At 38.1% G+C, this 24,594-nt stretch overlaps 1 protein-coding gene across 2 annotated transcripts in view; it reads left to right on the top strand.

Annotated features, from left to right (window-relative positions):
• MSH3 (mutS homolog 3) overlaps positions 1-24,594 on the top strand; it is a 111,510-nt gene that overhangs the window by 30,114 nt on the left and 56,802 nt on the right. For both annotated transcript variants that reach the window (XM_084503957.1, XM_084503956.1), the window contains exons 9-12: positions 7,292-7,404; positions 8,751-8,865; positions 15,410-15,494; positions 16,104-16,213. In XM_084503957.1, coding sequence (XP_084360083.1) covers positions 7,292-7,404; positions 8,751-8,865; positions 15,410-15,494; positions 16,104-16,213 — 423 coding nt within the window. The remainder of the gene's footprint in view (positions 1-7,291; positions 7,405-8,750; positions 8,866-15,409; positions 15,495-16,103; positions 16,214-24,594) is intronic.

The raw sequence follows: 24,594 nt of genomic DNA, 5'->3' as shown, positions 1-24,594 counted from the left end.
AGAGCTCAGGTTTTCTGCTTCTGTTGTCTGGTGGTGTAGACGTTCTCCGTCAGGTCCCTTTTGGTGCAAAAAGAAAAAGAAAAGCTTACAATTTTGGGGGAGTTCTGACAGTCAGTTATTACTGCGTTACAGGATAATTTAAAGTAGTATTAATTGGTTGCTGTAGATTTTCTGGGTCAAGTATGAAATTACACTAAGATTCAACAGTGTTTAGAGGTAGGGCATCATATTTGTAAAAGCAAACATTTCAGAATTAATTATACTTGGCTCCTGGGGGGGAAATATATCAGAAACAGATTAGAATGATGATATAAATTCCTGGATCGCATTTCTGGTTTCTTTTCCAAACTTTTGCACGGATGGGACTCTTCATTTTGACCCTGAGGTTGCTTCTCGAAGTTAAATCGCTTTTCCCGAAGCACTGCTTGTGCCGTGCTTCTCAGAGAACAGCAGATATCTGCATGTTTCCAGTACAGGTCACGTCCTTGAAAATTTTGGCACTTGTCTCCTCGTAGTGGTCTCAGTGAAGGGCAGCTGTAAGTAAAAGCTGTTGTGCTTTTTGTGCTGCAGCATTAGCAGGTACGTGTGCCATCATCCCGTGCTGCTCTTTGTGGGGTGTAGCTCCTGCAGCTGTGGCCGATCCATCCTTTTAAAATTCATTTTGGGCTTGCCCTTACACCCTGCTCCTCGTTTCTGTCAGCTCCTTTGTGACTGCAGTGCCAGAGGCTCATATGGCCCTGTGAAGCGACCTGATGTTGGCAATGGCCCTGTTTGGGAGGAGGATGGACGACACGACCTGCGGAGGTGCCCCAGTCGGGGCAGTGGGATGCTCAGCTCCGCTCTGCTTGCTGCGGGTGCTGCTGGCACCCAGCGTTAGGAGAACTTAAGGGCAGGAGGGGCAGGCAGCAGGTGAGAGGCCCTGAGGGATGAGTGTTCCTGCTGACCAACTGCACACAATGAAACTACTTTTCTGGCCCCAGGGAGGATTGAAGAGCGCTGTGGTACAAGCCTGAGACAACAGCCGGTGCTCCCAAAGCTTGCTGCTGGCAAGCTGGTGCCTCAGAAACAGTGATCAGAGGGAGCTGTTGTGGTCCCTTCACTCACTGTACTTTCACTTCCCTGTTGCTGTGCTGGTTAGCTGGGCTAAGCCAGCAAAAATCTGTTTTTCAGTTTTGTTTTGTTTCTTTGATCCGCACCCTCCCCCATGTGTTTCAAGGCATCTGGGATTTGTTGAACTGTTCCCTGACAGAAAGGCACCACAACACAATCATCTTTCTGAAAGAAACGTGTGCAAGTGCTGATGCTGGAAACTTCCAACCTTAAATTTGTATAACTGATGTCAGAAAATTCAGAGCAGAAATAGTCGCAGACCACTTAAACAGGGCGACAAAATGTGCCCTGCTGTGAGGGACTTGCTGCTGCGCAGAAAAGAGAGAGGCAAGCCACAGGGGTCATCCCAAGCTACCACGAGCAATTGATTGGATGTGTCTTCACGTCCTCCTTGCTCACACTTTGATTCAGACTGAGGCATTTTCCATAGTGGGGTGTGATTGTAAGAATATTATTTTGTTAGCGTTAGCGTAGTATGGCAGGTAGTAGGCAGGGTGTTACTATAGTGTGGTTTTGTTTTGTCATTGTGTTGATGTTGTATTGTATTTTTTTAACCTATTTGAAGTCCTGCAAGTAGATTTTTTTTGCTGGTTGGCACGATCACGAATGGAGGATCTGTGGTGCCAGTGGTGACTCTGGGGACAAACCTGCACAGCTGTTTCACGAAGCTGTGTCACCATCAGGCGTGCAGGTGATGGTAAGTTCAACAAGCATGTGGCAGAGGAATCCGGTGTGCTCAGTCCCCTGTTGAGACCACACCTGGGTGCACTACATCCTCCCAGTGTCATGTGCTATGTAACACCTCTAAAATGCAGAGGGGAATATTGCTGGTAGCACGGAGAAAACACTTTGCTGACTGCGAACAGCAGTTCTGTAAGCTGATACACAACTGCAGAAGGGACTGAAGATCACTTCAAGTAGTGCTAGTCATGGGGTATGAGCTGCTCTCTGTTGTCATTTTGCAAGTAAACAATATATGCTTTGGGTGTTTAATGAACAGAACTCGTACTACGTTAGAAGTTAGAACTTCTTCATGCTCGTTCCCCGTTCTCCTTGTGCATGTGTTGTTTATTCGCAGCTACACATGTTGGAGAGAACTCACATTTGTTAGGTAATTTTTCCAGCATGCCAGATTGTTTTGAGTTGGAGTCTAGTTTTCTAACATTCTGTGCAGTCACGTCAGCTTCACAGCAGTGGCAAGTTAACTGGGGTTGTCCTTGTTTCCTTGTCCAAGTGATAACTGGAGTACTGAATGCTACCGTGTGCAGCATCGAGCTCCGCAGAGCTTTGCAGAACACATTCGTCTATTTTGACAGTGAATCCCTGGTACCACACTGAGTATCGTTCTCCAGCCAGTTTTGTGCTCAGTCTGTAGCAAGGGCTTTCATGTAAATCAGGTTTATGAAAAATCGAAATCAGTTATGAGAATGTCATGTGCAATGCTATAAATTAACCTCGCTGTAATCAGCCTAGTAGGAAATTGTATGCTTCTTGTCTCTCTGCAGAACCTGTTCCTCTACTGTTGAAGGAAATTAAATTGATTTGATGGGATTTTTGCTTCTCCTTTATAAATCCACCCTGGCTCTTATTAATCTTCCCTTCTTTCCCAGCAGTTCTTGATCTTTTCTATTGGCTTCCAAAACAAGTGTAGTGCGTGTCATCCCATTCTTCAGATAGGCAGATGGAAGGAGCCTGGAAAAGATTTGTCTCGTGTCTATGTTGTAGATGTAGTAACTGCTGGAGCTCAACGGTGTTTGTGCTTTGTCTTGTAGTGCCTAGTTTCATTCTCACAGAAGGCATAGAGTATCACAGAGTACCTATGGAAAGTGGTCTTTGCTTTTCTGATACTCTGCATCTTTGCCTCTGTACTCAACATCTTTGACCGTGCCTGTCTCCAACTTCTTAAAGCTAGAAGAAACTTTTCTGGAGCTTTTTGGATCCAGGTGCTTTGTTTGGAGGTGCTCTGGGGGTTCTGCTCATCTGTAGTTTTGCTAAGGTGACTAGAAGGGAATCAAGACACACACATTAACAAGTGTTGATAATTTGTTGGATTGCAAAAGGTAATCAAGGAGTTTTCCCCAAGTTTGTCCATATGTATATATCTATATCTTATATAAGTATGTATTACTGTGTATATATATATGTGTGTGTGTATTAAAGTGTGTCATTGTTGCTTCCAGGCTTTTCAGCAGCTCCTAGCATTGTAATGGCTTTGGGACAGGATGTTTGAAAAACTGGAGGTTTGTGGGGTGAAGTGTACGTACATATAGTGGGATGAAGTGTATGGATAACATGCACATGATAATTATTGTTTGGTTATTACAGGCATCAGTGGTTTATATCATTTTGAGACTGGCAGATGCTCAGAGGAGGTGTCTGTGCTGCCAATCTCCTTGCAGCAGCATTGTCTCCATCTCTGGTATCTGAAGGTTGTTGAGAGCAAATGTGGGAAAGTGCTTTACTGTGGCAGGAGAAAAAAAGCTGTGCTTCTAAAAACGTGTGCAGTCAGTGCCAAAAGAACAGCTGCTTGGAAATGTCATTGAGACTTTGCCAGAGAAGCTACTGGAGCTTCATGCCAAGTTTCACCAAAAAAGGAAGGATGATTGTTCTCCAGCTCTCACAGATCAGTTCAAAGCTACAGCCCCTGAGCTAGAAACAAATTGTATGACAGAGGCAACACAGTGATGAAAAATAGAAGGAATATCATTTCTGCTAAGCACGTTAATAGGAAAAAGTCATTTTGTGTACTTGGATGTTTGAGAGGATTAATGCTTTCAGGTTACCTTGCTCTGCTGTGCAGTGTAGGCATTTCTTCCCTATGGTAACGCGCTGGTGATCCCAGCAGAGTGGATTGTGAGAACTGCAGAGAAAACAGCAGCTTTTAAAGTGTATAGGAACATTTAAATAACAGTTATTTGTGCTTAATAAATCTGTGCTTAGCGTCAGTAACAAAAATATCTTACTAAATTTTAGGAGCAGAGATCTGCCTTCTGAAATTCTGTATCATTTATGAACGTGTGTTATGACATGCAGGTATACAAAAAGTGCTGGGTGCCCGCATCCCAGCAGTTAAATACCCCTGAAGTGGAACTGACAGGGCAGGGTGGTAGTTGGAAGGTAAAACTCTGCAATTACTTACTTTTCTCTAGGAAGGCTTCCTGAGCTTTAAGAAAACTTAGTTTTGACGTCTTTGTTTTTGAAGAAGTCTTTACATACTTTTTGCATATTTAGTTTTGAATTGTACAGCAGTAATGAAGTGACTCCCGTTTTATTCAGCATGCTGCTGAGAGCTCTGGTCTTTATATACAAGCTCATCCTTACAATATAAATATATATATATATATATATATATATACACATTTTAAATATCTTGATCCAGATTCTGTACATTAGTTTTGTTTAAGCTGTTCATCATTTTTGCAGCTTCTGCCATTCCTTCAGTCTTCCTCTTAAGATTGTTTTTTCCCCAGATTGAGCGATCTCTTAGTGGTCTCTTTAGTGACTAGCTCCACCAGTGTCATGAGAACATGAGGCTTGTTTCTTTTAAGAAGTGCTAGAAAAGCTATCAATAAAATACTGTATTAGTTTTACAGCACTTCATTGTCAATGCTCTGACAAGAATGATGTTTACAAAAGTTGATGGCAAATTGACTTCTGATGTAAATAGGCATTGGTAGCTGGAGAGATAAAGCATCAACATAAGCATCAACATATCATTCTGGCTATAATCAAGAAAATGGCCTGTGGGTGGGCATGTGGCTAAGTAAAGGACAGACATGAAAACCTTCTGCAGCAAATTTTGTTTTGATACATGCTGATAAAAATTCAGAGTTCTCCATATGTAGAATAGGATTCTAAATCTTCAATTTTTTGGACATTGTCAAGAATATCATATGTATACTTTTAGATAGACAAGATATCAAATATTTGTTTGGCAATACTTGCATCTGGAATAGAAACACTAAAATATGTGTAAGTCTTCAGAAATCACTGAATGGTCTAGTTTTAAAAAGTTTAATGCTTAACAGGTGTTCTTGCAAAATACTGTAGTGAGTTTATTTGCTCTTTTATAAGCAAAATGGATGGATGTGTTAGAGCAGATTGGTCGTGAAAGCTTGAGCAGGTGAAAGATGCAAGGAAGAAAACAGCAGATTGCTACCAGAGGTTGAGAAACATGGACTAATTGTCTTTTACGTAAATCCATTTGCTTTTAAAATGTTTGCATGTTCTGAACAGGGTTGGAGCAGAGGAGAATCCCAGTGGGTCTGAAGAGTGAAAACTTAATCGGATCAGTCAACTAAAACTAAGGCACTTGAAATAAGGAAGGGATCATCTAGGATGTGCTGAGAAAAACCTAAGGCTGCTAGTTTGACATGTGTTATAGGAAAATAACTTTCATGTTTAAGAATTGAGCCTCAGAGATGTATTGATCTTTTCAGAAGAGAATATGTAATGCCGATTTTTTTTTAAATATGTGTGCGTGAAGTTGAAAAGCACTGCAAGAGGGGTATTGATTTATTTCCTTCCTATAACACCTACACATCCCTCTCATTGGCATAATTCCAATGTGCTAGGAGTACTTGGTTAATTCATGTCCCATGGTAATATGAGACTTGTGCTTGGATACTTTGAGTAGGTTTTATATACACCTTTTGCTGGCAGCTTTATACCAGTTGCTTCTTCAGTGCTCAGTCTGGGGATATATAATTATACTCAAAGGTTGCAGGGTTTCTTTTGTATTTTTTTTTTGTTAGTTTTTGTTTGTTTTTGACCATCACAAATATTAGATGCTGTGTTACTAGCTGTAAAAATTCAGCTAATATTATGGCATCCAGTTTTAATTTCAGCGAGCAGTTTGTAAGAATAAGCAGTGTAGAACAGTTGTGTCTCATAAATGTTGCACACACACTTTTCTTGGACTCAGGTGTTGGCATCTCAGATCTCTTGAGCCAGGTACTGAGCAGCTTGGATCTCATGTATGGTGCAATGAATTAAGGTTCTTCCACTGCCTTAATAAGGCTGTGGAAGCAGGGGTCACAAGAAATAGGCTAGATGAATTTCTTACGGGTTGCAAAACGGAATGGAGTCCTCTGCAGGTGTAGTTCTCAATTATTTGCTGTCTGCATGGAAGGATTCATTGAGTAGAGCTCATTTGGCTCAGTGGTGGAACAGTAAGTTTCCTACATTTGTAGATCCTGTTAAGCTGGGAGGAACTGCAGGCATTTTGGGAGGACTAAATAGTTATTTTTAACTCCTTGACAGGCCGGGTGAGTAGCATGACAGAACTGTGGTAATTTCTGTAGTGTAAGATGCTGAATGTTTGCAGCAATGATGACTTTGCAAATATGGGGAAGTGGACAGAATGCAAAGGAACAGTTTTGCAGAAAAGCGAGCTTAACAGACTTCAAGCTGGACAGCAGTCATAAATGTCATGCTAGAAAAAATGAAGTTGTACCAAAGCTGAAGTGCTTTTTGTTGATCCTTTTTCTCAGCTTTGTGCTGAGGAATATGCCAAGTCAGAATTCTGTGTCCATCTTTGGAAGACTTCAAAGATACCAATCAAAAGTAGTGGAGCAAAAGAACAACCGTGGGATGCTGAGAGGCCTAGCATATGTTCTCTGCAAAAAGATTGAACGAAATCGAGTCCTTTAGCACAAGGAAGAGAAGAGTCTTAGATAGTTAGGGAATAAAGCAGAGGAATACTTCTGCTGCGTATAAGGAAAAGTGCAGTAGGTTAATATTGCAGCAAATTGCACAGCAGTGAAGAAAGCCTTTAAAGATAAAGCATAATTAAATATGGTAAAAGATTACATATGAGAATGGCTTAATTGTTTTACCATCATAGGACTTCAAGAACAGATAAAGTAAAAACTTGTTATAACTGATGAGAATATATTTACCTTGCAGGTATATGAGATAACCTTTTTAATTCTCTTTTGGGCAAGTTTGCTGTTGCTGTCTTGTTGTTGTTTGTTTTTCTTTTGCAGTGGAAAAAGGAAGTTTTAAAACAAAAATAAATCTCAAAATGTTCTCAATCCACCTGAGTAGCTAATCTCATCATTTCTCTACCCATTCTCTTCCTGATATTGGAAAAAGGAAAGAAAGTCCAGCTTTGTAACCTACCTTTGTCCTTTTTGAAAGGAGCAGAAATGTTGAAAGTCAATCTATATTTTATTTGCAGGTTACGAGATGACAGAATTAGGATAGAAAGAATGGGGAACCACCATTTCGAATATACACATGCTTTCCAACTAATTACAGATTTTTATGCAAAAGAAGTGCCTGATATTACAGGTATGTAATTCAGAATGTCTTTGAAGCATGCATCCCATTAGCTTTTACATAGAGGATGAATACGTGTGGGTGCATCACAGACTTCATGGGCTTGTCTACATCTGGTTTATTTAAATGTTCCTGCCTTGATCCTCCTCTATTAAGGATGAATCTTTGTTGCTCCAGACTTTCTCACTGGTCTCAAAGGCCTGGAATTCTGCAAGGCAAATCTTACTAGCAAAGACCAAGGCCAAAAAGGCATTGAGTTCCTCAGCTTTCTTCCACGTCCTTAGTCACCAGATCCACTTGCCCATTCAGTAGCAGGCCTGTATTTTCCCTTGTCTTACTTCTGCTGCTGATGTACTTGTAGAAGCTCTTGTTGCACTTCATGTATCTTTCCAGTTTCAATCTCAGGTAGGCTCTGGCTTTCCGAAACTGCAAGCTTGAACAGTGTCTCTGTATTCCTCCTGGGTCACCTGTCCCTGCTTCCACCTTTCATTTTCTTACCTTTTATGTTTTTGTCTGGAGCATCTTGTTCATCCATACAGGCCTCCTGCTACTCTTTGCTTCATTTTCTGCACACTGGGACCAGTTTTGAGCTTGGAGGAAGTGATCCTTGAAAACAAATGTTATTTACATACAAGTGAATGCAGGGCTAGCATCTCTTTTCTCATGTCTTGAAGAAGTGTGTTTAGACAGATATAAATTCACACATACATTGCAACTGAGGGAAATGATGCATCTGAAATGTTTCTTTAAGTTCTTGTATGTGTTGACACTAAGAACAGAAGAACAGCTTTAAAAATGTCTCTGACAAACCTTCGTTTAAAAAATAAATCCTTTTATATTGAGATATCATGGAGTGAATTTTACTGTTGCATCTGGAACAGGCACTGCGGTAAAGCACTGTCTAGAGACACTGTGATACAAATAGCTGTCTTACCAAGATGGAACCTTATTTGCAAACTTGCTGAGGCAGATAAATCATCAGTACACGTGCCAAGGCCTTTTTATTCCTTTTAACTTGTGCAGATGTTGCCTACAATATTTCAAGATTTCAGAATTCAGTACTTAGTATGTATATTTAGAAATATCTTATGCCGACAGCTACTCATTTTTGTGAGGAAAAACCTGTGGAGTTGAATGTTTTGAATTTCGTAGTATGTTTGCATTATTGCAGAAGTCTACAATTTTGGGAACCATAAACATTATTTTGGAACCACTTTGTGTTGATCTGTAGATAACATAGAACACTATACACATAATAAAGATTTTTATTAGATTAAATATTGAAAAATAGATTATACTTTTTCTAAAATGCATTCATGGAAAACAGTAATTTAACATGGAAATTTTTCTTTTTTTAGGTCCTCAAAAACTATCTGTAATACTAAGCTTGGATAAGCCTGTTATTTGTGCTCTGGCAGCAGTAATTGCATACCTCAAGGAATTTAATTTAGAAAAGATGCTTTACAATCCAAGGTAAGTTACCTTTTATAAATTTCCAATTCAAAGCACCAATACCAGGGATATCTTGCAACTTTTAACAGACAACTTCCTTTCAATGAAATGAGCCCACCTGGAGTGATAAACATCATCTTTATAAAATCTAAGCTCTTAATCAGAACTGAAGGAATCAAGTGATTTTGTTTTTCCAAGTGGTGTTTCAAGAAGTTCTATATGAAGTATGTTCTTATAGACATTACTATCATTAATGTAAATGAGCAGCTACTGCAGCCAAGTGTTATTAAAGATGAACAAGGTGCAAAAATTGTAGATACTAGGAGGTAAACTGTACAGTTTGTCAATAAATACCAGCTATCATATCTCAAGCTCAGTTTTACTCTATGAACCAAGGCTTTTTTTGTCAGCTTTTTATGAACTTTCAGTGCCGTAATTTAGTTTTGTAAGATGCTGTTTTATTTTGCCATGGAGGTGTGTAAATCATGTTCCCTCGTTGTAACTTTGGAAGCAGATATAAATGCTAACATTGCAATGTTTAGACAGTACTCAGCAGATCTGTTTAAGTTGGTGAATCCAGTTAACAAGCAAAAAGAAAACAGACAGACAGCACATCCTGGCTCTCTGAAAAATCCCTTGAGTTGGGTTACTGGTATCTAGGAGTAGGGAACCAGTCTTGCAAAAACTTTTTCATAGATCTTTACTATTTGTGCAAGGTTACTAGAAAAACACACAGCCGTGAAAATAAACTTACCTTCCCTTAGGTAGTAACAGCTTGTAGATTTATTAGATATGCTCAAGTGAGTACTGAAAATTATAATAATATACAGGTGGAATCAAAACAAAATGAAACGATATTGCCACTCAAGCATCTTTTTGTCCTTTTTTTTTTTTTTTTTTTTTTTTAATAGAAGTATGAAAGGTTGATATCCAATTTGGCTTAGGTTTGAAAATATCATCAAGGCTTAATAAAGGCTTCATGAAAACAGCTTTCTCTGTCATGGATCCTGTTCAAAATATTCTCTTGGCTGTCTCAGTATGCCTTTGTCCTGTAAATAGCTAGTATTTAAATAAGTAAGCCTGGCTGCAAACTAGGAACTTAGAAATACTTTTTGTTGTCTGTAGCTCATTCACATGTTGCATGATATTCTTAGAATTTCAAGCTGCATTTTGAAGGGTTCCCTACATTATCTTTTTTATTTTAAAATACAATTGCATTAAAAAATGACTGCAGGTATCAGCTTTAAACAATTTTCAAATATTTTCTATAATACTTGGAAATTAAATATAACTGGGCATTCTGGATTTTGGAATGGATTTTCTTCCCTAAGTTGCATTTCTGCTCTTCCCCTCTACAAGTACCATTAAAATGTAAACAGAAACTTTTCTGGGCTTGTAGGTCTAATGAGAAGGCAATTCCTCTGGTGTATTCTAAGCTTTCTCCCCTGCTTCATCCCCCAAGAAGCACTGTAACCTGTGGTGTCCTAGCACTGTGGTGTTGCTCCCACTCATCTGATGCAATGAACTGTTTGACATCTTGGTAATATGCTATGAAGAAATAAAATACGTTCTTCAAGATAACAGTGTTCCTGTGCTCAGGAGCTTGGATTCTACTGTATTTATTTTTAATGCTTTTGCTGCTTGGACTACCCAATACTGACTTCTACTTGATGTTTTTAGTGTGTCACATTTATTGAAATGAGCCAAACGTCTTCACATATAGTGAAGTCAGCCAAATGTTGAGCCAGGCTCAACTTAAATACTTTTCTAATGTCAGTGAAATATATAAATGCTGAAAAGGGAGAGGCTTTAAAACAAAGGGTGTCGAGTTTGTGGATTTTCTGTGATTCTTCAGGAAACAGAAGAGAAATAATTTCATTGTACTGTCAAGCAACTTAAAATTCCTAGGAGAATTCAGGTCAGTGAGCATATACTGATGAGTCAGTGAGCATGAAGTCAGAGCTGTGAGATAGTTTTCAGTTTATTGATGTGACACAGATCTGGATGAAAAATACTTATTTGATAGGAAGAATGACAAAAAAAAATTCTTTACACATTTGTACCTTCTTCTGATAAACACCCTAACGCTCTTCTCCCAGTTGAACAGAATTCCATCTGAAATTAATAGTATGATTCCTGAAATATCACGTAAATGATGAGGGATCTTCATTATTGGGGGGAAATTAATTCTGGTTTAATATTCAGGAGAAGATACGAAATACAGTTTTAAGTTCATAAACAAAACGGTATTTTTATTTTTTAAAGAAAAGTGTTTGTGCCACTGTGGGACCCTACGATTTGGCTAGGCTGCGCTGGAACTGCTACATCAAATAAAAGTAGATCGAACAATGAATGAGATAAGCTTTTTTACTGGTATGTTCTAATAACTGCCCGCTAAGACACTGTTACTGGAGAGGTTTTCAAGGACAGCCGAGTAACCAGTTTTGCTTGAAAAATCATCATTTGCATAGCATTTGCTGGGAAATGTGTCTCAGTGCATTGTTGTTTAATGTTCATGCTTTCCAGCATATTGGAAACGGAAGAGAGAGACTGTAATTCTTAGTGTTTGACCAGTGATAGATTAGCTTAAGGAAGTTGGGGAATTGTGGAGAAAATAGCTGTGTTCAGAAGGCAGAGAGTAGCTTTGGGATTGAAGAACTATCAGCAGTGAAGGTAGAAGACAGAGACAGAAGTCAAAAAGAGACAAGCCAGAGACAGAAGCTAATGTGACTATGAGGAAGGTGAAGAAAAGGAAGGAAAGGTGATGAAAAGGAAGGTGTTGAAAGACTTCAACAAGAGGGTAGATGATTTTACTTTATTATAGGAGTGGAAAGGAGTTTGTGCGATGAAATTGAGAGAAGTCAAACTGTAAATGCACTCTGCTTAAAATGGTGGTCTTCCTTGAATTTTCAGCGGAGATGTCATTGAAATTGAAGAAATGGTGTGTATATGGGTTCCATATCTCTTGTGTGTTAATTCCAAAAATAATCACGTCTACGAGACAACGCATAGGTTTATTTCACACACTCACAATGTGTAAGACTCTGAGAAAGGAGTACTGAAAAGACTTCGGGGTGTTTCAGGGTTAGTTCAGGAGCATGAGGGACTGGAAAAGGAAAAGCCTGTTTTTCAGAGTATCACCCCAAGGAGATACTCTTCATGCGTTACCTCTGGAGATCACAGAAGGGTGGCAGCTCTCTGGAAGTTTGGAGCTTGTATGAACGCTGAGGCTGCATGCAAGGAAAGTGGTCTGAGAGCAAACAGCCACCTGGGGAGAGCAAGGCTGCAGGCCCACCCCTTGGGGTGAGTTCCGTGGAGAAAAAGACTAATTGAGGCTAAAAATGGTGGAGGTTATTTTTATCTGTCCTGCTCCTTCCAGCTTCTCTCATTTCTGTACTTGTACTATGTTTTGTATTTCTAAGTTTTGTTTTGTGTTTGTTTGTTCATTTTATTTTGTTAACTGTTTTAGTTGGGAATTTGTGGACTGCTGTTACATCAGGGAATCAGATCAGAAATTCTAGCCCCGCAGCAGTATTCACTAACAAGTTTAAAAGACTAGTTAATTAAATAGAGAACATAATCTGGGTTTGAGGTCCTTCATGACTTAGACTGATACTGGTCCTTCATGACTGAGACTCATACTCAAAGCAAATGGCTTTACTCCTGGAAGCCGAACAGGAATTCCTACAGTTCTCGTTCAAATGCATAGGTTTATTCACTCACAGAAGTTTTGAAGACATTGATTCTAGAGGTCTGTAAAAGGTAATTGAGCAAAGAAAATCTGCTGCTTAGTAGGCTTTCAAAACAGTGTCTTGGAGATTTGCTGTGAAGTTATTGGAGATTTGCAAAATTAAAGTAGTTGAAAACTAATGCGTTGAATGACACACATTCACCTAGGCTGTGTTGCTTAGCATGAAATTATATATAATGTCTTCTGTGGCAAGAATAATGAGTAAAGCATAGAAAGTGCCCTTTTCTGTAAGATTCTCAGGATGCAGGATGACCAAGAAGATAAAATTTCACAGGTAACACGCAAACCTCAAAAGTCTGTGGATGTAGTTTACTGTTCTAAAGCAATCATAGTAACCCTTTAATACTCACTGTTAAGTGAGGTTCTACTCTGAAAAACTGTTCTCTGAATAGCAACCTCTTTCTAATAAGCATTCCCTAAAAGTCATATAAATCCTACAAGAAGCTTCCATTTCTGTTTGTTTCCTCTTTTTCATTTTTCTCATCCCAGGCAGCATAATCCTACCTTGGCCTGCTCTTCAGTAGTGGGATAACCAGCTATTTCCATCACTAGTGCTTTGTGCAGTTCAAGTACTTCAGGTAGCTGCAAGTCTGTTCTTTGAAACTCAGGTCACACTGTCACCTGCAGAAGGAACTAATGTGTAGTGCTCCATCTGAAGCGATTTTGAAGAGTCATGTTTGCTGATGCAGAAGATGGCTGATAGCAGCACATTTAGAACTTCTCAGGAGGATTGTGTGACACCCTCACTGTAAAACCAGCACTGGCTTAATATTTGTTTACAACCTCCTTCTCATGTAATTTAATCCCTAAATTCCCTATGAAGAGTCTGCCTTTGTTCACATTTTTATCAAGTTCTGATCCCAAGCTGAAGGAAGATGAGGGGGTGGAAGCAAAACATGTCTTTGCTGTGACATCTGGAATTGTTGGTTGGGCATATTCTGCAGTTGATCTTGGCTATTATTCATGTACTTTAAGCTCTCAGTTACCAGGGTTAATAGCAGGGTTGGAGTAACTCAGATAAAACTCACAGCTGGATAATATAAAACGTAGATAATTTTTTTTTTTTTAATTTTAAATTGGTTGGAAACAGAAGTGCTGAGGTACTAACAGGCTAACTCCTGTACTTACCCCTGCCATCAGAGTTGTTCCAAAGAGTGTTTATCAATATAGGCGCTTTATATATATAACTATACACACACACACACACACACACACACACACACACAGAGATAAATAAATAAATAAATATATATAGACAGGGGAAAACGCAGGTTAGGAAAGCCCTAGATGTAGATTAGGTGCTTTTGGAAGAGTGGGTAGGATTTGGTGTTGATTATGGGGACTGGAAGCCGAGTGGGCATTATTCCGATTTAATTTTTTCTAGCACCACCAGTTGTGACAGAATATCATGAAATTTTGTTTGGTTGCTTTTAATGTTGTGTACTTTTTGGAAGACAGTGCTCCTTTTGTCTCCAGTGTTTTGTTTTTCAGGTCAAGTTTGCTGTTTGCTGCAATAGCATGCTAGAGCAGAATAATGCTGACTGTGAGTTTTTTGAGTCAGCTGTACTTTCCAGCTGTCTATGAATTTATCCTCTCTGATAAATCAACTTTTTTTTTTTTTTTAAATAATTTTGCAGAAAGTAGTTTTAATTTGACCCATTATTTAAGAATATATTCACTAGCAGGCCCAAACACCTGCAGACAACTTGAATATATACCATTACCCTCTGAATATTTCTGAATTTATTATTTGCTGGAAATTTTAGTGCTTTTTTTTTTTTTTTTTTTTTTTTTTAAGTAAATATAGTGCAGCTGTGTATGCCTGGCAGAAAAGTTCAAGCACTTAGTGCTCCCCCACAGAATTAAAATGGAGTGTACTCAAAAAATTGTATGAAAATTCAAGAAAGCAATTTTAAATCCTACCCAGCAAGTCATTCTTTTTCAGCTGAGACAATAAAGAGCGTCCTAGATTTTGTGCGAAGTGCAGTCAGCAGTATGATTAACCTAGACAATCATGACTTGATTTGTCAAAAGCATTTAGTGGGGTTCTTGCACTTCACTTCACTATCCCAACTACTACATTTGCATATTTTAGACTGAGATACTTTTCACACCTAATATTACATATCTAATACAGTTATTAATGTTGGTTCTATTCAGTGTTTTGCTTAGCTATACATAACATTTGGGTTGGTCTCTTCCTGTTGTGTTAGGAAATGTCAAAAAGTTAAGTCATTTTGGTCACAGTTATGTCATATTAGAAAGAAAATGAAATAGTTTAAGTATGTCGTATTTTTCTTTTCTTAAATAATGACACTAACAGGCAGTTTTAAATTGGTAGCAGCAGAAAGAAAAATAAAGAATATGTCTTTCGTTATGCAGTTTTGATGATGAATGGTGTTAAAATCTGTTTTGCTCTCAAAGTATTAATTCTTATTATTATCCCTGCCTCTAATCCCACATTGATCAGAACAGTATGCTAACAAAAGCATGTACTTCCTTAATTTCATCACAGACTGAAGAAGGGGCATTTCCTTAACAATTTAGTGCATTGGGATTAGATAACAGGAAAGCTCAATTTTATTCCAAGCTTTGTTGGAATCATTGTAGGAAGTGAGTCTTCAAATCTTGTTTATCTGAGCAGCAAAACAATAGATGTTATTGGTGTTCAGTTCTCTTATTTATTTGAATAGATTTTATTTTTATTTTTGTTGTGTTTCATATAGCTGATGAGTTCTCTAGTGTGAGGAATTTGACTAACCATTAAATCTGTACCCATATTTGAAATATAACCTCTGAAATTCCTTTCCTCAGCAATTTCAAACGGTTGTCAAGTGAAACTGAATACATGACAATTAATGGGACAACGATGAGAAATCTTGAAATTTTACAGAATCAAGTAAGGAAAAATTGAGTGTTGTTTTTTTTTTTTCAATTTGGAGATTTTCAGAGTTGTTTGACATACTGTTCCCGATAAAGGTAATTAAGTTGATTTGAAAATATCAGCCAGATGTTAAAATTATTTTAAATGGGGTCAGACTGAAGGAGGGTTATATTTTCAGAGGCATAAATGAAAGGTAATCTCTACTGACTTTAAGTATGAGCTAGGAACTTTATTGTGCTTTGTCTAGCAAAGACGTTTCCTGAAGACCTTTCAGAGTTCTTGAAAAAGTGCTATCAAGTGATATAGATGCAGTAGTGTTCTTTTTTTTCTTTTTTCTTTTTTTTTTTTTTCCTGTGCTAGTGGTTTATGCACAGACTTAATTTAACATGTTGACTTTATTTGTGTCATTTTCTAAAAACATTTTCTGACTAAAGGAAAAACATACTCAAGTAACTCATGACTGATGGAGATGCTTTATGTAAGATGTTATTCATGAAAAAGATCAGTAAACTAGTGTAGTTGCGATATCTTGAAGTCTGAACAGAATGCTTACATAGTGAAGATTCTTTAAGTACATAACTGATTGCTCAGTTAAAAACAATTATGCTATTTTTATTATTTTAGACTGATATGAAAACAAAAGGAAGCCTACTCTGGGTCTTGGATCATACTAAAACTTCTTTTGGCCGTCGGAGACTGAAGAAATGGGTAACTCAGCCCCTCATGAAATCCAGGTTAGACATCTTTTTATCTTAGACTAAATCCATATTTTAAAATGATGATGAGTATTCTCACTAAGATCTGAGATCCATAGTAGAGTTTATGCAGAAAATGATACAATAGAAGATATGGACATCGTACGTAATGGTTTGAGAGAGTTTTGCCACTCTGGGCACAGAACATCTGAGTAATTCAGCTTAGTAGGTTTGGAGCAAGTTAGAAATTGCTGTGCAGAAATCAGATTGAGTGCCAGTTTAATTCAGTATCTTTTTTCAGACCATGGGTGAGTATTACTGCTGGTGGAAGATACATTATTCCTAAATTTGCTAATTAGTGTTTCATTTGTTTCTTGCCTCAAGCAAGTATTTGCATCCTTAGTGCATTTTATTTGTTCTGAATTAGTGGTGGATGTTTCTGTTATCCCTGTAAACAGTGTGTTGAATATGAAGTGTTTCTTTTTAGTAGTTCTGAAATGTGATGATTGTTTGCTTACTCATGTATTTTAAGATATGCTTTATATTGTAATGCTTTGAAAATGCCTTTTTTTTTTTTTTTTTTTTGGTAATACCTATCATCTTGGCTTTACTTTGTCTTGAAATGGACTCTGCCTTTTCTCATTTCTCTTCGTAGGATTTATTGGACTGTTGAACTTGCTACTGCATATAAGTACTGAGTCTTTACATGTGATATTTGTTCACCTGCATCTTAAGTTTTTGGATCTCTTCCTTTGCACATGAATATCCTGAGAGTTATCAGTGTAAAATTAAGTCAGTTGTGTTATTCATCTCAGCTATACTTTACAGAAAATAATTTTAGCTCGTTTAACTAAAATTAAATTTTCCACTGCTTTACTTTTGTTTTTGATTTACTAATATAGTAAACAGGACAGGTTTTAAAGTATACCAGCACTTCAGCATCTTGCTGCCATGGATAGTTAACAAATGTTTCTGTTGAAGTAAATTTTTTTTGGCTAATTTTTTAATATGCTAAAGCACTATATACACGTATTTCTGAATTATGGCTGCCAAATTTTTTTACTAGACTTTTTGTCAGAATCTCTTGCCAGTAGTTTTTTTTTTTTTTTTTTTTTTTTTTTTTTTTTTTTTTTTTTTTTTTAAATAAGTATGTAACTGTTTTTCCCCTACTATTTTGTTGATGTAGAGTATTAGAGACCTGTTTCCTGTGTAGGAGCAATACTGGTTAGATGATATCACACTGCAATTACTGGCAGGGATTTAACATATTGATTACATTTTTTTTTTTCTTTTCACAACAGCTTGTGTAGAATTTACCTACTTGAAAATGGTTTTCAATGTACCCTTCCTAAAGTATTAGACTTTAGGGAAGTTGATTATCTGTCTTGTGTTCACTTTAAAAGCATCTGGATAGAATGTCTGGGCCAATTTGCAGAAATAAATTGAAATAAATTACTTTAATTCTTTTCCAGCCCTATAGGCACCCTACAGCCTTTTGGGAATTGTTTGTAAAGTCGTCAGAGGGGGGAGCCAGAGTACAGGCTCTGGGCTCATGCAGTGGCAGCAGTGAAGATGGGGACCTGTAAAGGAGTGGTTCTAACCACTTTGCTCCCAAATGATTGTGTATGTGATGCAGCAGGTGAAACAGCATTCAACGGTAGTGTAGATAGTCGTTGTCTGGACATAAGACATAGCGCAATGCTTGCTAGGGGACTTCAGGCCTTCTTTCTTAAGTAGTAAATTTAAATTCTCCCTTGTCTCAATGCAGAACCAACTTTAGAAGTTCTCAGTTTGGGTCACTCTGCTCTTTGCTACTTGTGGAAAATCAAGACTTTTCCTTTTTCAATCTATTTTTCGCAATATGGGAGGAAGTTATATGGCTACAGTTAACAATGCTTTTTGGTTGATGTGGAAAAAGCTATTTTGTTTCTATGTATTTTTCCCTGTCCTGACTAGAAGTTGTAATTTCAGGTACTTAGTGCATCAGACATTCAGTGGTATTGTTTCCAGTAATGTGCACAAATGCACTTAGAGAACATTCTGTAATTGCAATTCACCTGTGCCTCCTGGTGTGTCATTTTCAGCGGAAGCAAGATTTCTATACTACATCTTTTCCAGTCAGTGGGTAGGTGCATTTCCCTTGGCATATCAAAAAGTGAGAGGGTGTAATTACAGCTTTATGCCTTGTAGTTGAAAACCACTTGGGATGATGACTAAATTTCCAGTGGAGAAACGCTGGATCAACTTGAGTGCAGGTAGAATGTGTACAGAAAGAGTATTTGGGCAAAGTTAAAGGTAACCATTAGCTCATCGGTGATGTAATGCATTTAAAAGTCTCCAAGTAAAGGCGTGTGCAATTCTGAGGAAATAAAGAACAGAAAAACAAAAGGTATAACCAAGAAAGGTGTAATGTCCTCACTACTCACCTGGTTATACTAGGATGTCAGAGAAAAGAATGTATGAATTATTGAGGACTGATTTTTTTTTTTATTATTACTTTTTGTTTTTTAGGGGGAATTGGAAAAGTCATTGTTTTTTGTAGGAGCTGTATTTGTGTAAATTATGGAAGCATTATCTTGCCTTGCCTATGTTGCCTTTGAAACATAACTCCCATTGAATATCTTTCTCATATAACTTTGAGGGGAGACAAAAGGAAATCGAAAGTTGAGTTGTTTGGAGCATTTTTGATTGAATAAAGCATGCTGTTTCCTGGTAAGGCTGTGGGGTTTTAGCAAGAGAAAGAAAAGTGAAAGCCAAAGAGCTAAGGCATCCATTTCAGAATAGTGTTGTACAAGAACGTGGTCTTCGTGTCTTTGTATGTGCGTAACGTTCAAGAGTAATTTCTTTCCTAACACAAAATTAAAGCTGAGAACTACTGAAGTTGATGTGAAGCAGTCATTGCTTTTTCAGTAGCTACAGGAAAAGGAGAAGGATAAGCTTAACACAGGCTTGTGGGTCTGGTTTGCAGTTTTTGTTTCTTCTTTGGTTGTATGTAGTGGATATGTTGTCCCGTGGCTGCGGCATAAACAGCAGTGCCAGGCAGTTGTGGACAGCCTGAAGCCTCATTTCTCTAGTGAGTCTTTCTCAGCCTGTTACATCCATGGATACCCACTCCCACTCTGATTCTTGCCTTTCCCTTTCCTGTTTCCAAAGCTGAGAGTTACAGCTAACACCAAGCTGCAGCTGTGCTGCTTGCACGGTTGGGAGTCCAAAGACAACAGGTAGCTGTTGAACTGATATTGCATCCTTTTCCTCACTGGGTAGTAGGTGGTCTCTCTGCCTTGCCCAGCTATTGATTCTTCCACAATCTGTAGGAAATTTGCTTCCATGAGATCAAACACACGCCTTCCTCCACCTTGTCAAGGTTAGTTCGAAACTGACAAAGGCGGATAGGTAGCACAATTACATGAAGTTTTATTATGTCCATATTAAATTGACTATAAAGCTGATAGAGCTGTGCTGAGGTACTTAAAGTAGAACTTGAGATAAATGATGGATGTATCATGCAGAGCAATTTATAGCCATTGTAGGAGAACTTGTGTGCAGAGAACTCTGTGGCCTGTATGTATAGAAAGCATTACATAAGAGTCTTTTTTTCTAGCCTATTCCTGGAGAGGTAGAATATCTTAAATATCAGTGGGTGGACATCATGAAGTGGTATTTCTAGTACTGTAGCCAGGGAGAAGGTGGAGACTTTGCTATCTAAATGGAAGATAATCTGGGGAATGCTAGTGTTCCCCTTTGTTGCGAAAGTGCTTAGTTTATGAGTTAGATAAGTATATAGTCCAAAATTTGGAAAGCTTAGTTGGAAGGGCAGCTGACTGAAAGCCATAAAACATTTGTTATGTGTGTGACATGAACACGTTAGTTTGCACAATGCTCTGGCTCTCTCTTTGGGACGGTATCTGCTTTACTTTGAGGAGGGTGCTCATGGTTTGAAGTAGCTTAGACAGGCAGCATGAACCTCGATTATTTAAATTCTACCTTAATATTCTGTTTATGGGACGAAATGTAGAAGTTAGTAAGGTTAATGGTGTGACTGTGGAGAGCAGAGTGCACGAAGCTTACAGCTGAGAAGTCATGCAACTTTTGTGGAAAGCGTGCTCTGGGCTTCGGGGCCAACAAGCTTTGTCCTTGTCAGCCTGTGCTGAAACCCCCTGCCTACACACACGACTTCAGGTGCACGTTTTGGGTACGTGTGTTGCTTCTGGTGTACTGCAAGCCACCAAATACTCTCAGTGTGCCAGAACAAACTTAGATCAAAATTAAAAAGCCTCTTCAAGAAATGTAGTCACAGGAGGAGGGACCAGTGGCTTCGCCAAGCTTTGGGCCTTTGCTGTGACAGAGGCCTCACTGGACAGCAGCGGGCCTGCATGGCGCAGGGCACGGTGCCCATTTCTGTGGGACTGGGAGGGGGCTGCAGACACAGACACCTCTCCCGATGCCCCCAGGCCAACAATTCGAGTCTGGAAGTGCAGAACGAGGGAGTTCAGATGTGATCCTGACCTCGTACCTGGCAACAGAGCCTCTTTTTGCCCGCTCCAGGGGGTGTCAACTAATGCAACGCTTACCGCCTTTCGGGTCCCCCTCATCCCAGCCTGTCCATGTCTTTCACCTGGTTCACGTCTGTGTCTGCAAGACGCACTGCTTGCTAGAACTGATTATAACACTTCTAAGCCCGTGTAGTTTTTCTTGCCTGTGTTTATACGTAATTGGTTTCATACTCATTTGATGCTTTCCTGGTTAAAGCTGATGTTTAAACCTCAAGGAGAGAGGATAAGTGGTTGTATTTAGAGAGCTGCCAAAAACATTTTAAGCTTTGCTTTTCAAGGCTACGTGAACCATATTTTTAATTACCCCTCACAAACAGGATTTTTTTTTTTTTTTCCTGTGATTCCGGTGGCCTTTGTCATACCCTGTTTCTTCTAGTTCTGGATGAGATAATGCTTTTAAGGCTGAATCAAAGCTTTAAAGGATAGTACAAATAATTTCTGTTAGTCTAAATGTGCTTTGCCTGCAAGAGCGAAGAATGACTGTAGCTTTAGCAAATTAGGAACTGCAGATGGTTCCTTATGTCCCTCTACAGAGGAGGAAGGGTAGAAATTGCTATTCCTAATGCACAATGCCTTTTATTTGGAGGAGATGTGCAATAGAACTGGGAAAAAGGGGGGTCCCTTTATAGGGATGTTGGCGATGACATGTCTTTCCTAATATAAAAACAGACCATTCTGATTCCTCTTGCCCTGAATGTATCGAGTCCTGTTGTATTTATACATCTGTACATGAAGCGTGGTCTGAATGGAAAGTCTTTCAAGTTTGACTGTGTCCTGGTTACCATATCTAAGACAAACTACCTAAAAGTTTTTTTTAAAAAAAACATCTTAATTGAGCTTTAGACTGGTCAGTGTCTGTTACCGTCATCACCCAGACCTCGATGAGAATCTTCTTTTGTAGCAGAGATTTAGGAACGAAGTCTGTCCATCCTACAGCACAATTTTGTGGGCTAAATTTTCCTCCTAAGCATAAAGACTTCATAGCATCAGTGCCAATATAAAATGCACAAATGCAGGTTACAACATATGCCTGGAATCTCAAAATTGTTATAAAGAAAAAGATTGCAGCGTCATCATATGTATTCATTCATTTTGCTAGCTGTGTTTTGGTACCGTTGAAAGCTGCCTCTAACTGTTAATAAGTGTAGTAATCAGGCGTTCATTCATGTAGGCTAAAGTAGCAAACGGTTTTCTTTTTTGGCACAAATAGCTGAAATATATTGTGTGTGAATGTAAACAAAAGTGTTTGATTACCATTTGCATATTTCTTACATTCTTTTAACAGATGTGAAGACAAAGTTTATAGTACTTGTGTATTGCTGTTAAGTATTTGAGATCTATTCTGGAATATTGTCTTTTGGCTGCGTGTTTATTTAGGGGAATGTTGGGCCTCTGTGCAGGGGAAGGAGACATTATGAGTTTGAGAGTAAATTACTGTTTCTCCTGTATATTGGAAAAACAAGTGAACAGATCCAGAAGGATGTTAATTTTTTAGGTTTCACGTAAATTTCACCGTAGTAGTTATTATTATTTGTATTTTTAATCGCTGCTAATATATGAAATTACAGTGGTCGCAGTAGTTTAACGATTCAAGATTTAGCCTATAAAGTCACGTGAATTTCAAAGAAAACCATTGAAGCAAAAAGCCAGGTAAACTGGTTTTTGTTTTGTTTTGTTCTGTTTAAAAGACATACACAGATTACTGATTGCTAAGTGGTAATTCTGCCATGGCTTTGCTTCGATACTTGTAATTTCTCGTTGTGTGAGACTCGTATAAAGTCTTCATTTGCAGACTATATCCTATAGGAAGGTCAAGAAAAAGGCAAAGTGAGACAAAAGTGAGTCTATACAGCCTTTGTGTTGTCCTGTGCTTGAAAGTAGCCAGCATCAGGGGCCAGGAGAAGAGAAGAACTGGGCAGCTGGGTAATGTTACCTCCCCAGAACTTCCCGACAGTGAGCAGTGTGGGACCTTTCTCTGGCACCCATGGTATCCACGAGTATCTTGGATTTTGCCGGTGTTTAAGGAATGCATTTTCTGTGTTCAAAGCCCTGTATCTAGGGAGGAGGCTGCTAGGGCTATGATCTAGGCACAGTTCATTGAAAACTACTTTTGATGTTGCACGCCCTGAATTTTTATTTTCCAGGTGTTGAATTCTTGTCACCAGTAGTCTTACATATTGTTGTGGTCTTTAAACAAATTTAATAAAATTAATTTCAATTTTATGCATTCACTGTAGTTGAGCTTTAACCTTGCCAATGATGAATGAACCCATATTAACAGTATTTTTAAGTTTTAAGTATTTTTAATGTTTTCCAATAAATTCTTATTTGTAATTATTTACCTTGTATAAAAAAGTAAAACATTATGTGACTTACATGTTTTTAGGGCTCTTATGTAGTGGTTACATAATCAGCTTCAGTATGCTTTAAATGTAATGATCAATTATTGCACCTAAAATTGTTAGGTTTGTTTCACTCTATGGGAGATATCTAAGGAGATCTGTTAGGGTTGCTGGTTTCAATTATTAAGATGTTTAGGTGTTAGTTCGGTGCACTGCATTTGTATCTGCAGCCTTCTGTTATGGCAAGATAATTTTTAGTGCAGGATTCAAATATTTTTCGGTTTGCAAATTTTCTTTCTTGTTCACATATCTGGCAGCAGAATAAAAGAGGACAGTATCACATGGTTTAATTCAAGTAGTTTTAAATACTAGAATCAAAAATTCTGTGGTTAGATTTTGTATGCATATGTTGCAAAGTGATTTTAGTTTAGTATTGTATTAATGATGCTATTCTTAGATGGAGAGCATGGCAGAAGTCAGTATTGCTTTTAGTCAGCTGACTTATGTTGCATTATTTTGCAGAAGATTGCTTGGAAAATTAGATAGAATTCAGATTGCTGACATGGTTTATAGAGATGGGAAAGAATATGATAATAGTGGACTTAAAAAGAGAGTGGAGTTGTAGCCAATTCATAAAATATGAGAGACTTTCTTAGTGTAAGTTATTGAGATGCTTTCAATGTTAGATTCTGATTTTCTAGTGGTAGAATTTTTTTTTCCCAAATCACAAACAGTAGAAATCCTAAACTGTAAATCAGATGTGGTGAATAATTGTGAGTGAAGTATCAATTTCTTTTGAGGTAATTTAATAACTTATCAGCATAGTATATTGTAGTATTAAAAGTGTTTATTAGTTTAAATTATAAATATTTTGAATGTGTCAAAGCATACTTTGAAATTCATCATCTGTCTATTTTTATCATTTCTCGTCCTTCCAGCCTCATATACATGCAGTTTTGCATAATTTTTCACATTACGTTCTGACTTTCAAAATAGGAATCCCTGCATGTTTCATTTACAGGTGGAAAAAATGGGTCATTTGATACTGGATGCCATTCTCCTGACCCTTTCTGATTTGTAGGATTAAGGCAGAAAAACTGTATGGACGCTTAGTTTTAGATTACTGGAGCTACAGTAACATAGCCATATGTGAGGATGATTAAAGGGCAGATTAAGCTTTGAAGGGAGGAGCTTTTTGAATATCTGCATGTATTTTACATATTACTGCATGTTTTCAAATGGACAAATAGATACAACCATGCTGTTTGAGTTGGCAGTGTTCTGGAATATAATTCTGGTGCTTACGTAGTCTTTTTGTAATAAAAACACAGATGATTTTCTTCGTCAGGATGCATGTGTTTATAATTTAGCAGCCCAGCACTCCCTTGCACAGGGAATTGCAAGGTCTCAAGTACAGCGAGTTTTAATCATTCTCCGTGAAGGTGTAATCATGGCTTATGATTCTGACCTTTTAGAGTTCCAGTGTAAGCTTTAGCTACCTTCAAAGCCATGCACGCACAGTGCT

This window comes from Aythya ferina, assembly GCF_964211825.1.
Source record: "Aythya ferina genome assembly, chromosome: Z".
Lineage (NCBI taxonomy): Eukaryota > Metazoa > Chordata > Aves > Anseriformes > Anatidae > Aythya > Aythya ferina.
Note: the sequence above shows the minus strand (reverse complement) of the source record. Positions and strands in the feature narration are given on the sequence as shown.